The sequence below is a fragment of the Rattus rattus genome, chromosome 9 (genome assembly GCF_011064425.1).
Source record: "Rattus rattus isolate New Zealand chromosome 9, Rrattus_CSIRO_v1, whole genome shotgun sequence".
NCBI lineage: Eukaryota > Metazoa > Chordata > Mammalia > Rodentia > Muridae > Rattus > Rattus rattus.
The window spans coordinates 49,080,834-49,096,096 of record NC_046162.1 but is presented as its reverse complement, the minus strand read 5'-3'; the positions used below and the strand labels follow the sequence as shown (position 1 = coordinate 49,096,096).

General features: G+C 49.1%; 1 protein-coding gene across 1 annotated transcript in view; it reads left to right on the top strand.

Annotated features, from left to right (window-relative positions):
- The window catches only part of Dnah2 (dynein axonemal heavy chain 2), a 124,624-nt gene that overhangs the window by 61,086 nt on the left and 48,275 nt on the right, over positions 1–15,263 (top strand). Inside the window, exons 27-41 of the mRNA XM_032914170.1 lie at positions 1,696–1,852; positions 1,989–2,071; positions 2,176–2,356; positions 2,656–2,794; positions 4,034–4,251; positions 4,659–4,760; positions 5,142–5,267; positions 5,540–5,650; positions 5,919–6,107; positions 6,508–6,611; positions 6,705–6,894; positions 7,351–7,531; positions 8,615–8,742; positions 9,075–9,227; positions 9,466–9,591. Of these exons, the coding sequence (XP_032770061.1) occupies positions 1,696–1,852; positions 1,989–2,071; positions 2,176–2,356; positions 2,656–2,794; positions 4,034–4,251; positions 4,659–4,760; positions 5,142–5,267; positions 5,540–5,650; positions 5,919–6,107; positions 6,508–6,611; positions 6,705–6,894; positions 7,351–7,531; positions 8,615–8,742; positions 9,075–9,227; positions 9,466–9,591 (2,188 nt within the window). The remainder of the gene's footprint in view (positions 1–1,695; positions 1,853–1,988; positions 2,072–2,175; positions 2,357–2,655; positions 2,795–4,033; positions 4,252–4,658; positions 4,761–5,141; positions 5,268–5,539; positions 5,651–5,918; positions 6,108–6,507; positions 6,612–6,704; positions 6,895–7,350; positions 7,532–8,614; positions 8,743–9,074; positions 9,228–9,465; positions 9,592–15,263) is intronic.

The following is a 15,263-nucleotide window of genomic DNA, read 5'->3' as shown; positions in this document are numbered from 1 at the left end:
TTGGCTCAGTGGTAGAGCGCTTGCCTAGGAAGCGCAAGGCCCTGGGTTCGGTCCCCAGCTCCAAAAAAAAAAAAGGAAAAAAAAAAAAAGAAAAAAGTAATGTCAAAGGTCCTCCTTAGTCATTGTCACATACACAATTTGCTGTTGCTAGCTCTAGTAACCTTTCAGTAGTGGAGTGGAGCTCTTGACTTGCTCCTGCTGTCTAGGGGGAACTCCACAGTCTTTGACCATCTCTCCCAACTCTGTCCACCGCTGCCCCTGGAACTACCATATTCCTCCCTGCTTTTTTTTTTTTTTTTTTTTTCCGGAGCTGGGGACCGAACTCAGGGCCTTGCATGCAAGCACTCTACCACTGAGCTAAATCCCCAACCCCCCCTGCTTTTATGATAACATTTCTTCTCCTCCTCTTCTTTTTTAAGATTTATTCATTTTGTTTATTCTTCAGACACACCAGAGGAGGGCATCAGATCCCATTACAGATGGTTGTGAGCCACCATGTGGTTGCTGGGACTTGAACTCAGGAGCTCTGGAAGAGCAGTCTGTTCTCTTAACTGCTGAGCCATCTCTCCAGCCCCTTCCTTTGTTTTTTTTTTGAGACAGGATCTTACTACATAACCCTGGCTGATATAGAGCTGGCTCTGTAGTCTAAGCTGGCCTTGAACTCACAGAGAGGGGCCCATGTGTGCAATCTACCGCTGTCTTCCATGTCCTGGGTACCCTGCCTCTTCTCTGATGTCTCCTCCTGTTTTAGGTTATATATTATAGCTAAACCATATATATATATATATATATATATATATATATATATATATATATATATATATGCCAAATATATATTTATTTTGTTTCTGCTAAAATGGTTTTGCCTTTGAGCCAGTTTAAGACATTTTCCCTGTTTCAAAGTCAGCAGCACATTCATCCACTCTTCTTCTGATATCACGGTCTCCCCGTTTAATTCCTTTAGTGGACCTGGAATTCATTAGGTGGTAGAGGAGGAATTATGGTGAGAAGTTGGGAACAGCATAAACTATTTTGTAAGTCGTGTTTAAATCCGACTGAGTTTGGGGGAAAACCATTTTGCTTTTGCTCGCCTCCAGTGTACTGTTTTTTGGCAATGTTCTACCTCCAGTGTTATGGGTATGAGTCTCACCTAACCCCTCAGTTTATAAGTTATTTAAGCTCTCTAAGCCTAAGTTTGCTCATCTACAAATGGGATAATAGCACTTTGCAGTATGGAGTGCTTGCGAGGATTACAGAGTTGCACGTGAAGCACTTAGCCCAGCTCGTGATCCTCACAGACCTGCTCTGATGTATGGTTTGTATGCACACCTGCCTTAACTCCCTCTCCAGAGAATCACCTTCGGGAGACTGACACATCAATTTCTGTATTCCCCGTGGTGCCTAGGACTGCACTTTAGAGCCCAATTAGCAGGATCTATTGAATCATGAACTAGCAAATAACCAGAATTATAAATTTCCAATGCGAAGGAGCAAGAGGAGTAACGTGTCGTGTGTCGACGTTGTTCCGTCCTGTGTCCCCAACCCCCCTCCCGTCTTCAGCAGTGCTGGGTGTGGAATGCTTCACACATGCTAAGCAGGAGACTGAGTCACATTGACAACCCCAGGGGTTGATAATGACACTGCTGGGAGGCCCTGGAGCTGGCCAGTAGGTGAGTCCTCCTGTTCTGGCTGCAGGCACTGGGACCAGGTCAAAGAGGAAATCCAGCGGGAGTTTGATCAGGAGTCAGAAAGCTTCACCTTGGAGCAGATTGTGAAACTAGGGATGGATCAGCACGTGGAGAAAATCGCGGAGATCTCAGCCTCTGCAACCAAGGAGCTGGCCATAGAAGTGGTAGGATGACGTCCTCACCTCCCCAGCCTCCCAGTGCACAAACTTCCAGCTGGGCCACATTTGAGGGCCCCTCCCACTCGTCCCTTATCTTTGTGGACTAGATACCTGGTTATTGTGTCCCAATTTCTCTTCACAGGGATTACAAAACATTGCCAAAACCTGGGATTCGACTCAGCTAGACATTGTACCCTACAAGGACAAGGGTCATCACCGGCTCAGGTAGACAGGGTTCCATGAGCTTGGCACGTGGGGTCTGAGCTGCAGACTGAGGCCAAAATATTGAAAATGGTTGTGGACAATGACTTTGAGCCTCCATGTCCCAGGGGAACAGAAGAAGTATTCCAGGCACTGGAAGATAATCAGGTGGCTCTGTCAACTATGAAGGCATCCCGATTCGTGAAGGCCTTTGAGAAGGATGTGGACCACTGGGAGCGCTGCCTCTCTCTCATTCTGGAAGTTATTGAGATGGTCCTCACCGTGCAGAGGCAATGGATGTATCTAGAGGTTAGAATCTGTATGCCCGGGCTCTCTCTACCCATTTCAGCCCCTTCTTATGTCATCGTCTTTAGACACACCAGAAGAGGGCATCAGATCCCATCACAGATGGTTTCTGGGATTTGAACTCAGGACCTCTGGAAGAGCAGTCAGTGCTCTTAACCACTGAGTGATCGCTCCACCCCAAGTCATTGGTTTCTAACAGCCTGACTCTTCTACTCAGTTTCCATCTCTGGTGTGGGAGCAGGGAGCAGAGGGTAGAGGGTGTATGAGAAACAGCCTCTCATGCCAACTCGATGGCCTCTCAGAATATCTTCCTTGGAGAGGACATCCGCAAGCAGCTGCCCAATGAGTCAGCCCTATTTGACCAGGTCAACAACAACTGGAAAGGCATCATGGACCGCATGAGCAAAGACAATAATGCTCTGCGGAGCACCCACTACCCAGGTAAGAGCTCCGCAGGCAGTCACTTTTGCGCCTTCGCTGGTCGTATGCATTTGAGGATCATGGTGGCATAGGCTTCATCACCAAAGAGGACTATGTCATCACTAGCATACTTAATACCCTTGTGACCGTGAGTCGTAATGGCACCACTGCTTAGTGACATTTGCTAATATTAGTCATAAATATTATTACCAATTATTTCTACAGTAAAGCAATTGCAGAGATATATATAGTAAGCTCGTGGTTGTAGATTATCCTCCAATAACCACAACCTCATTGGCAATGAGTAGTAGTTGTCTAGGTTTCCAGTATCAGACATGGCTTCCCTCTTGTTGAGTGGTTCTTCAGTCCAATTAGAGAGCTGCTGGCTCCCTCCAAGGCATACATGCCATTGCTGTACCCTTGGGGTCATTGTGCCATGCTGGTCATTGCTGTGGCTCATCGACGTCGTAGCTGGGTAGGACTCTTGGTTACCCCTGCCTCCTGGGGAAGCCTACACGATGCCTCCTGATGCCTGAAAGCTGGTACTCAGGGATTAGTCATATCATTTCCAGTTCAGGGGCCTCTGGGCCCTGTTTCCGACGTACATGATGCCCTTAGCAATAGAGACTTACAGGGCTGGGGCTAACCATCCAACTTTGGGTTGACCAAGGGTAACAGCAGTAGGCTGCAGAGTTTAGGAGTCTGTTGGTCAGCCTTGGCTTTGTGTTGGATCCTACTGCCATTTCACAGGCATGGAGGTCAAAATTCAATGCCGTTAATTAAAGTGTTAGTGGGCTAAAGGCTATTAGAACAGTGGCCTTCTGCCTCCTGGTCAAGTACTCTCTGTGCTGGGTCACAATTGCTGTCATTGTGTGCCTGCAATATGCCTGTAATGGTTTGGCCTGTTGGATTGTGTAAGCTGCGGAGTCATTTTCAAGTTCAGAAACTCTTGGGTTGAACAGTGAAGCTCCAAGTTCTTAGGTATAATGGGGTCAATTGTTCCAAAGACTGACGAGAGGTGGAGCCAACCAGTATGATGCATGATTAATAATGTACGAGAGCTCCACATGTAATCGTGTGTAATGACTCACCAAAGAGAGAGGGGTAATTATGCAGAAGAGCTGGGGCTATTTCTCTGTCTTCAGAAGCTCTATGGCAGTATTCTGCACCTCAGCCTTAGAGCTAGGGAAGGATGTGGAGCAGGGCATCCAGGCCCACCCAGGGCAGCAGCGAAGAGGTATTCATTGCCCTTCTTCTCAGGCCTCCTGGAGACACTGATAGAAATGAACACAATCCTGGAGGACATCCAGAAGTCTCTGGACATGTACTTAGAGACCAAGCGCCATATGTTTCCCCGCTTCTACTTCTTGTCCAATGATGACCTGCTGGAGATTCTGGGCCAGTCCCGTAACCCAGAGGCTGTGCAGCCACACCTCAAAAAGTGCTTTGACAACATCAAACTTCTGAAAATCCAAAAGGTCAGCGGAGGTGGCAGTGATGGGAAGGCAGGTGGGAAGGAATGGCTACCTCATGGTATTCGAGGCCTTGGAGGGGACCATACTCTGCCAGTAGGAGAGTGGCACTTGTTAATGACTGTAGAACCTCACATAGAAGAAATTACCTTTAAAGGGCTTGAATATAGGGTCAGTGGTTAAGAGCACTGACTACTCTTGCAGAGGTCCTGAGTTCAATTCCCAGCAACCATATAGTGGCTCACAACCATCTGTAATGGGATCTGACGCCCTCTTCTGGTGTGTCTGAAGACAGCAGCAGTGTACTCATATACATAAAATAAATAAATTTTAGAAAGAGTGGGGGTTGTTAAATATTTATAGAAGGTTCCAGAGAGTGAGACTAAGGCATGGCTAACTTGTCTCTTCTGCAGGTCGGGGGCTCCAGCAGCAAATGGGAAGCAGTAGGAATGTTCTCAGGTGACGGTGAATACATTGATTTCCTCCACCCAGTACTTCTAGAAGGAGCTGTGGAGGTGAGTGGTGGCCAAGGTCTCAGAATCAAACTGTCTTAGTCCAGCCTGGTCTACAGAGCCAGTTCCAGGACAGCCAGGGCTACACAGAGAAACCCTGTTTTGACAAAACAAAGAAGAAAGGAGTTTGGCCCCGTGAGGAGAACATTTTCACGAAAAGATGAGCTTTGCAGTTACTGTCTCCTCAGCCACTCATGGTTCCACCCGATGCTCCGACCCTCTGCCTCCTGCCTCCACAGCCTTTGGAGACCCATGCCAGCTCTTGTCCAGCCACACTTTCCCTCCGGGGTCCTTAGCCCTCTGCAGTCTCATTTCCCCTGTGCCTTCTCTTGGGGAAACCCCAGCCTCTGACCCTCAGAGCCAGCATTATTTCGTTTTCCCTAGTCGTGGCTTGGTGATGTGGAGCGGGCCATGAGGATGACGCTTCGGGATTTGCTTCGAAACTGCCGCATGGCCCTCAAGAAGTTCCTTAACAAGAGGGACAAGTGGGTGAAAGACTGGGCTGGCCAGGTGAGCTGGGGCCACACAGACAGGGGACAGAGGAGCTAACAGAGCAGCATGTGGAAAGACAGACTCTGGAGGCTCCCAGACAGTGGTTCCCTGCTCTCCTCCTGGGTCTGGCTCTCAGAAGTGCTGGACCCAAGGTGCATGCGCCGTCCATCCTTCAGGCCAGACGAGGCACGGCTGTACTGGGTTCTGGAAGAGGCTGGAACTCAAGAGCTGGGCTGCATAGATAAATGGCTAAAGGTAGAGCCTGTGATCAGCCTCTGTACCCACCTCAGATGGTGATCACGGCGAGTCAGATCCAGTGGACAGCTGATGTCACCAAGTGCCTGATGACAGCCAAAGAGCGGTCAGACAAGAAAATCCTCAAGGTCATGAAGAAGAAGCAGGTGGGGAGCTCTTCAGGCCTGGGGTGGGATGGGCATAGAGGGGGCGACTAGAATCAGAACTGGAGACAAGCTGGCACGAGCAGGCCAGAACAAGGGTGCTCTGGGGCAGAAGGGCAGGAGTGTGCCCTGCGGAGCTCCTCCTGTGTAGGTGTGGGTCTAGGGATATAGGGAGCTGTGTGCAGCTGGAGGTGCCACAGGCTGGGATGTGGTACCATCCAGCCTTGGCTCCACTGATGCTTCTGTTCTTGCCTATTCCCCTGTCCCACAGGTGTCAATACTAAATAAGTATTCAGAGGCCATCAGGGGGAACTTGACCAAGATCATGAGACTTAAAATCGTGGCTCTGGTGACAATAGAAATTCATGCCCGTGATGTGCTGGAAAAGCTCTATAAGGGTGGCCTTATGGATGTCAACGCTTTTGACTGGCTCAGCCAGCTGCGCTTCTACTGGGAGAAGGTGTGCGATGCATCAACTTGCGACTCTCTTAGGCCCAAACTGACCCACAGTGCTTTTCATGCATGGACACGTGCTATCTTCTAACCCAATCCCTTGGACTTTCATAGCTTCTTTCTCGGTGGTTTAGCTCTGTCTCAATCCCGATTCAGGAGTGGCCAATGGTTGCTCCAGGCAATACTCTTTATAAGTGCCACTTGCTGGTGGCTCAGACCTAAGCCACTCTTTCCATGGATTGGGGTCGGGGAAGACGTGCAGTATAGAGCCCACTTTCTCTGGTGGCCCAAACCATCCCTAAACCGGAACCCTTAATCTATCTGCAGCCATCTGACTTCTCTGAGTCCTACTGGTAGCCATTTCCACATTACCCTAAGCCTTCCTCTGTCTTATTCTGCTTCCCCAGGATGTGGATGACTGTATAATCCGCCAGACCAACACACAATTCCAGTATGGCTATGAGTACTTGGGGAACTCTGGTCGGCTGGTCATCACTCCCCTGACCGACAGGTCAGCTCTGGGGGAGAGCAGGGGTCCCGGGTAGGAGCTGCAGAGATGATAGGTCTCACAGTACTCTGACTGAGTCATGTCTTAAATCCTCAGATGTTACATGACATTAACCACAGCACTGCACCTTCATCGTGGGGGCTCCCCCAAAGGCCCAGCAGGTACTGGAAAGACAGAAACTGTCAAGGACCTGGGCAAGGCGCTGGGTACATATGTCATCGTGGTCAACTGCTCTGAGGGCTTGGACTACAAGTCCATGGGAAGAATGTACTCTGGACTGGCGCAGGTCAGTGCCCTAAAGTCTTTACACATCTTTTAGTACCCAAAAATCAACCGAAACCCAAATCTGGTTCACGCCTGTGTGGCTTGCAAGACAGCAATTCTTACAGTCAGAATGAAGAAGCGAAACCCCTTCAACTCCCCGAGTATCGCATTGCATGTTTGCAAACGCTGACCATGTAAGGATTGAACAGAGCACGTACAGAAACTGCCCAGCACTCAGGAGCTACTCAGTGCACACAAGTTCCAACCTCGAGGTGTTCTAGCCAGCACCATCGGCTGTCTTGTCTGATGGAAAGCTCTGGGCAGAAGCTCTTACACTGTTGCTCTGGTCCCCCATGGACCCCCTATTTCGGATGCCACCTTTGCTACTAAAGCATCTTCAGGAGGGTGCGTTAGGTTACGGTCTAGTGGCATGGGACGCCTCTCACTGTAGTGACTGCCTCTTTCTGCTGCTCCACAGACTGGAGCCTGGGGCTGCTTTGATGAGTTTAACCGCATCAACATTGAGGTGTTGTCCGTGGTGGCCCAGCAGATCCTGTCCATCCTGTCTGCCTTGACCGCCAACCTCACTCGTTTCTATTTTGAGGGCTTTGAAATAAATCTGGTGTGGTCTTGTGGGATCTTCATCACCATGAATCCTGGTAGGTGGGAGGAGCCAGGTGACAGGGCAAGGGGGCAGGAAAACTGGGTGTCTGGGGTAAGTCCTGTGTCCTTTTCCCTTTGTATTTGACTAAAGATGACTGTGTTCATCTGCTTTCTATTAATGTGACAAAACCCCCAAGGACATTCAGCTTAAAGGAGGAAAGGGGAGATTTGGTTCTGCTGTCTCGGCCATAGCCATTGTTGGTGAGGGTGGGCAGGATGTCATGAAGGAGGTGTAGGGGGACGGGGCTGTTCAGGGTGACCTGGGAGAAGAGAGGCAGAGGGAGAGAGAAAGGGAGGGAAGGAGGGAGGGAAGGAGGGAAGGAGAGAGGGAGGGAGGGAAAGAAGGAGGGAGGGATAGAGATAGATGGAGGAAGGAAGGATGAAGGGAGAGAGAGGAGGGAGATTTTTTTTTGATTCATGGTTATACTCTAGTGATTTACTTCTTTCGAGTAGGCCATACCTTCTAAAGTTTCTGTAGCTTTTCAAGTGGAAAAGTCCTTCGATGAGGTCCAGACCCTCATCTAATCGCTTGCAGCAGCAGGCTCTGCCCCTGGTCCTGCTGCTTAAGGAACAAAGTCATTAGGGGCTGCAACAAAGAAGAGAAGACACAGGAGAGGAGGAAGTTCACTTCCTGTCCTCCCCAAGGGCTCCAGAAACACCTACTTGTTGCTGTGGAGCTTTAAGGCAGAGCCCCTTTTCGCAGTGAGCTAGCTCCCTGCTCGGCCTTCTGTCCCTTTTGGAGAGTGGAAGTCTCTCTAATGTATGGGGTTTTCAGTTTCATAGCTGCCTCCTAGGAACAGCCTTAGGGGAAGAGTCTAGGAGAGAACACACTGAGGGAAGCATCGGATCATAGTGACAGCTGTGATCTCCCGGCTCCTGTGGGCTCCACACAGAACTCAGCAGCCCTGTGGTTTCAGTTGGAAACAGGGCTGTGCGGAAAGTAACAAGATAGGGGGAAGGATGCCATCTTGGAGCTGGGAGAAAGTTAGGGGCAGGGTAAAGGTTGGGTAGAGTGGGATGCTTGAGAGCCCAAGTAAGGACAGGGAAATGTGGTTCTAAACAAATGGCTTTGTCTCCAGGCTATGCTGGTCGCACAGAGCTTCCAGAGAACCTAAAGTCCATGTTCCGCCCAATCGCCATGGTAGTGCCCGATTCTACGCTTATTGCGGAAATCATCCTCTTTGGGGAGGGCTTTGGCAACTGCAAGGTATTTTGATAATCTTTTCCTTCCAATTATTTTATTTCCTTGGCATAATTGTTCCCTGGGAAGAGGAGCCCCTGGAGGCCTCACAATCTGTTCATCCTACTGGGAGTATTATCAGTAGGATATGAAGCCAGAGAAGCACAGACAGACAGACAGGTGGTGGGCTGTCTCTCTTCCATGAAGCCACTAACCAGTGATAGCATAGTCCACAAGATCTCCTACAATGGTTCAGAGCACTTCCTAGATGCCTCAAGTCTTTGACCTAGGTTCTTGTGTCCGCGAGTGTCCCCAAATAAAAAGGGGACCTGTGGTTGTCTCCTCTGCACGGTTCCCAGATCCTGGCCAAGAAGGTGTACACTCTGTACTCACTGGCTGTGCAGCAGCTCTCCAGACAGGACCATTACGACTTTGGCCTGCGCGCCCTCACTTCCCTTCTGCGCTATGCCGGCAAGAAGCGCCGCCTCCAGCCAGATCTGACTGATGAAGAGGTAGGCCAGACACGGGTGGCCCTGGACCTGTGGCCCCTTTGTCACTGGTCTGGTGATGTCTTCATGGAAGTTCTCCAGATCCTTTCTTTTCCTTTCCAGATAGGGATATTCTGTGCACACATCCACCCCTGCCCCACCTCATGCTTTGTCCCCTGGGTTGCCTGATTGTCCCTGTCATGTGGCTGAGGACAGTGTCTGGCATATCTGTCATTCTTGGGTCTCACTTTCCCCCACACAGGTTCTGCTGCTCTCCATGAGAGATATGAACATTGCCAAGCTGACGTCCGTGGATGTTCCATTGTTCAACGCTATTGTGCAGGACCTTTTCCCCAACATTGAGCTCCCCGTCATCGACTACGGCAAGGTGTTTGCTTTTTCCCCATCTCCTTTTATTTATTTAAGATTTATTATTATTATTTTTTAATGTATATGAGTCACTGCCTTCAGACACACCAGAAGAGGGCATCAGATCCCATTACAGATGGTTGTGAGCCACCATGTGGTTGCTAGGAATTGAACTCTGGAAGAGTAGCCAGTGCTCTTAACTGTTGAGCCATCTCTCCAGCCCAGCCTCACCTCCTTTTAAAAAGAACATTATTTTGATTTTTGTGTGTTTATGTGGAGGTCAGAGGACAGTTTACAGGAGCCAGTTCTCTCCGCCCACCAAGTGGGTCCCAGGGATCAGACTTGGATCATCAGGCTTGGCCACAGGTGCCTTTACTCACTGAGCCCTCTTGCTGATCCAGTATTTACTCTTTAACAAGCTCCCTGATTTCATGAGTGACTGTGCATCTGGGAACAGGAAGTATGACGTCCTGGACTTCCCTCATTCACTAGGTGTGACTTTGAATGACAGAGTGGGCTCCTCCTAGGACCCACACAAGCAGCTTCCTCTCTGACTCATAGCCTTCAGGAGTAGCTGCTTGCAATACTTACTTACTTACTTTCCCACTTAATTAATTAATTTAGAGTCAGGGTGTTACTATGTAACCCTGACTGACCCGGAACTCCCTATACAGACCAGGCTGGCCTTACACTAACAGGGATTGATTGGCCTCCTGCCTCACTATGGGCCACCATGCCAGGCTCAAGTAATGACTACTCAACATATCCTTGAATTCCCTGAAGCTCGACTACCCTGGCTGTGTCCACTAGCCCTTTCCCTCCTGGCCTCCTGGCCTCCTGGCCTCCTGGCCTCCTGGTGGGAACTTCGAAGGGAGCTTTGTGGTTGGTGAGAGCAGAGGAGTAGAGGAGGGGCAGAGACTACAGGAGAGCGTCCATTCCTCATTGGAGTCACTCCACATGCTCTGAGCTGTGGTTTCAGTTGAAACTGCTAAATGCTGGATTAAAACATTTCAAAGAAATACATCCTTTTTTAGCACATTGCTAAGATGGCAAGAATTCTAGGTCCCTTGGTGTGGCTGCAGTGAATGAAGGAACTTTGAGAGGCAACTAGGTTCCAATACTGTTTCCCCATGGAAAGTTGGTCAGTCTAAGGCCCCAGGAATAGGAAGGGAAGCAGCCCAAGTCTGGAACAGAAATCCCACTGTCCTGGAAGCATCATTCTTCAGGGACACACCCTCACCGTCAACCTGGAAAGATAGATCTGTGCTTGTCTGAGCCCTGGTGGTGGAAGGGGTGGGGAGGTGTCACAGGTTTCCTGGATATCGCTTCAGCACAGCCACACCGTTCACAGCCAGCATTCATTCTGTTGTGTAATTTAAAGTCTCAAGCTTAATCTGGGTGTGTGTGTGTGTGTGGGGTGTTTGTCAGGGCCTCCCAGTGTCTGGTGGAAGCAAAGGGAATGGAGGAGCTCAGTGTCAGCCCTGGTCCAGGAGAATGATCAAATGGAGCCCAATCGAACGGGCAGCAAAGCCCAGGAGGCAGCGCAAGCAGGTGGAGGCTGGCAAACAAGGCTAGCGGTGGCAGCCATTGGTGTAATGTCACACGGTGAAACCCAGGAAAAACTGCAGAGAAGCAGTCTTCAGTATTCTCAAGGAAATAAGGGACAAGCCAAACAGCTCCAAGGAAATGGCGTTGGGAGGAGGAGTGACTAGAGTTTGTAGGAACATCTGGGCGTGTTTGTGCACGTGTCTAATTTCAGCATTCTCTGGAGAGGGAAGTCCGTGAGTGCCAGAGCAGCCAGATCCACATGGGAAAGGGGAGGGGGAGAAGGACACTGACTGTCTTTGCAGAGGACCCAGCTTCAGTTCATAAACGGACACAGACACATAAAAATAATACACTTATATCTAAAATGTAAAAATAAAGCCATGTTAATTGGGGAGGAAGGAAAAAAACACCCTTAGTGGAGAAAACAGAAAACTTCCGGCCCAGGAGAGTCAGTCATACCTCAAGGCAACCATGCCAGGCAGTGGTGGCACACACCTTTATTTCCAGCACCTGGGAGGCGAGGGCAGGTGGGTCTCTGAGTTCGAGTCTAGCCTGGTCTACAGAGCAAGTTCCAGGACAGCTGGGGCTACACATGAAAACCCTGTCTCAAAAAAAAAAAAAAAAAAAAAAAAAAAAAAAAAAAAAGATTGATTTCTAAGGAGTAAAAATCAAAACAAAAGGAAACCACGGTATCCATCAAAGATAAAAAGAGCGTGGAAAAGGAGAAAGGACAGATCTCACAGGACACCCTTAGCCCAGCCCGAGAACTCCAGAAGTTGAGGCAAAGCAGTGATTCGAGTCTGACATTTACCGCATCTAAGTAAGGGGTGGGTGGGCAGAGCAGCACAGTGAAGCACAGCGAGGGCTTCGGAGGCAAACTGTTTCAGACTGGCTAGGTCTCAACCAGATGTGGAGGGACTCACCAGCAATCCCAGCATGAAAGGTAGAGGCAGGAGGATCACTGTAAGTTTGCAGTGAACCTGGTCTACATTGCAAGATTGAAGCCAGCCAGAGCTGTGTGACAGGACTCTGTCTGGAGGTGGGGGAGGGAGGGAGTTGTATCTCTAAGATCTGGTGTCTTAATGGCCCTGAGTGACTGCTCGTCCCCTGCTGTGGAGAAAGGTGTCAGCCTGAGGAACAGCAGGTCTGACAGGAGGATTGGATGCTCTCATCTCTCAGCTTAAAGAACAGAGGCAAGCAGACAGGAGAGTGGAAGGACTCTCTCTGGGGAATTCTGACCCACGAGGAGTGCCTGGAGCATGGCAGGAAGACCCCAAGTGCTTTGTCACCTGTGGGCTGCACACAGTCTGTGAGCCCCACACCCATCTTCTACAGCCATAGAAGAAACTGGGAGTAGAGGTAGGAGAATCAGGGATCCACGGCTAACCTTGGCTACATAAGGAATTTGAGGGTAGCCTGGGCTATAATATCTGTGCGTGTGCGTGTGCGTGTGTGTATGGATGTGAGGAAAGCCAAAGCTCACTAAACACCTGAGAGGAGAGTACTAGTAGGAAGGCTGTTAGGTATTACTTATTAGCAGGAGTGAGGAGGTAAGGGAGAAGGAGTGGGGATGTTGAGCAAAATTCTTCAGGCAAGAGACTTTTTTAAATGCAGGGCATCAGTATGGTAAAGGGTCTAAAGGAAAGTATTAAGCCTTAGGAGAAGAAGCAAGGTGTCTACGGATTTCTAAGAAAAAGCGTGGTCTTGTATCACAAGGAAGCAGGCTTAGTCAATATGCGATATATGACCTGTGGTCCATGACAGAAGTAGGGAGTGGGCATATTGACGCTCATGCCACATGGCAGAAGTCAGTCTCTGGATAGGAGGTGAGGGCTCAGTTAATGTGTTACCCAGAAAAGGTGATGGTAGTAAGATTGATCCTGTCCCGTCCTCCCCCCCCCCATGTGTGTGGTGGGGGCTGGGGCTGGGGCTGGGTGTGTCCTTGCCTGGCTTGCAGACCTATCCATCGGTTTAGGACTTGGTTACCTGCAGGGCCTGGGTTCTCTAACAAAAGAAACCCAAACAAACAAGAATGAGCCAGATGGTGAAAATAGATAGCCCAAGGAGAGGAAATACAAAACAAACCTCAAAGGCGGGCTCTGCTGGGACGCGGTGGGCACACCTGCAGACACAGGTACTCAGGGGCGGAGACAGGAGGAGCATCTGTGCATTTAGGTCAGCCTGGGCCACTAATACCCCACCCAGACTAAAACAAATGAACAGCAGTCAGAACTCTCAGTGAAATTCTAATGACAGCCACCTAAAAAGGACTGTGGCAGAGAGAAGGCTGACAAAGGGGAGAAGAGATAGGATTTAAAGGAAAAATCTAGGTGAGATAGTGTTCAAATAATTTCAAAAGTAGGAGAGGAGAAAATGGAGAGATGGGGTCCCCACAGCTAAAGGAGAACCCACATAAATGTGGACTAGAACAGTCCTTTAACGGGTGCCCTGGGAAGTTCTAGAGCATTGAACAAGGAGACTATTTCACATGTTTCCAAGGAGGAAAAAAAAAGAGGCAAGAGACTAAAAACAACAACAGACCAGGCTGTTCTGTGTCTCAATAATAATAGTAAGTATGTTAATAATGGAGCAGCCTTCGAAATTCCAGTGGTAAATAATGTCTAACTTCAAATTCTGTCCCATCCAACCTATCTTACCAAAGGCTAGGTCAGCTAATTTTCTTTTTTTTTTTTTTTGGGGGGGGTTTTTTTTTTTTTTTTTTTTGGGGCTGGGGGCCGAACCCAGGGCCTTGCGCTTCCCAGGCAAGCGCTCTACCACCGAGCTAAATCCCCAACCCCGCTAATTTTCAATTATGCTGATTCAAAACAAACAAAAAAGCCTCTAATATATCCAAAAGCCTGAGAGGATGTGGCCTCACTAAAGCGCAGGTACAGACTATGAAAAGTTAGCAGAGAAGCAGACCCAGGAACACCATCCATTCAAGAGACGCACGGGATGATGGTGAACAGAGAGCCCAAGATGGCAGTCACAGTGGGCAGAGAGAGAAGGCAATCCAGAGGAGATCCAGGCTCTCAAACCTCTTCAGGACACGAACCCTTCCTCTACTGGTAAATAAGTAAAATCCGAAGGCTTTGGGAGTGTGTATAACAGAGAAATTGATAAGTGATGTGGCCTTCATTCTGAGACACTCAACTGCAGAGTTTGGAGTTAGGGCAGGGATAAGCATCTTGAAACTTGGAGCAACAGGCGAAGTAACTGTTTAGAGCCCTCAGGGAGAACCAAACAGCCTGGAAGAAAAGTCCACATTGTCATGGTAATTCTGGGATGGTTTACAGGAGACACACCTGAAAGAAAAGGCTTAGAGTCTCAGAGGAGGAGGTCTGCGGGATAACTACTCTTCCAGAGAGAGTTAGGGAAGCCGTGACAGACAGCACAGCTTCAAGGCAAAAAAGCTTCCCGGGAACTAGAAGGTCACCTCATGGCAGTAAGATCATGGCAATAGATCTACTCTGGATGTACTTAATGACACAGACTCAAAAGAACCGAAGCTGACCTGGCTGAGATATCAGGAGAAATAGACGAACCCTTCCAACCTCTTAGTAAGGATCACAGTCATGGAAGATCCGAACACCACAACGGACAACTTTGAATGGATTCATATCTAGAGAATTTTCACTCAGTAAAAGAACAGTTATTTCTTTGGAGCACACGTAGATCATAGAGGAACTCTAAACATGTAAAGGCAACTACTCAGCCTGTGTGTTCTGACTACAGTGGTAATCATGGTGATGCCAGACAAGGCAGGGAATCAGAGACAGAGAGTGAGAGAGACGAGAGAAGGAACAAGGGAGAGGAGGAAGGAGAAGGGGCATTTGCCCAGGAAGGACAATGGACTGCCTCTGGATAGAGAGAAGACAGATGTGGTTCCATAGGTGAATGGCTGTTTATAAAGGGGCGAGGGGACACCCTGTGTTAGGATGAGTTGGTTAGTTTTGGTCTGAGGGTTTGGTCAGTAAATCGGTCAAGCTGTAGGTGTGGTAAATGCTGCCCAGTATTAGTATAAGGAGGTGGGCTTTTCTTCCAGACTATGCTGAAGATGGCTGGACCTTGGTAGTCAGCCTCCTTTCACTAAATGGGCTCTGGGGTGGGGGGGTCAAAACCTCAGATCACCACCTGGTGTAG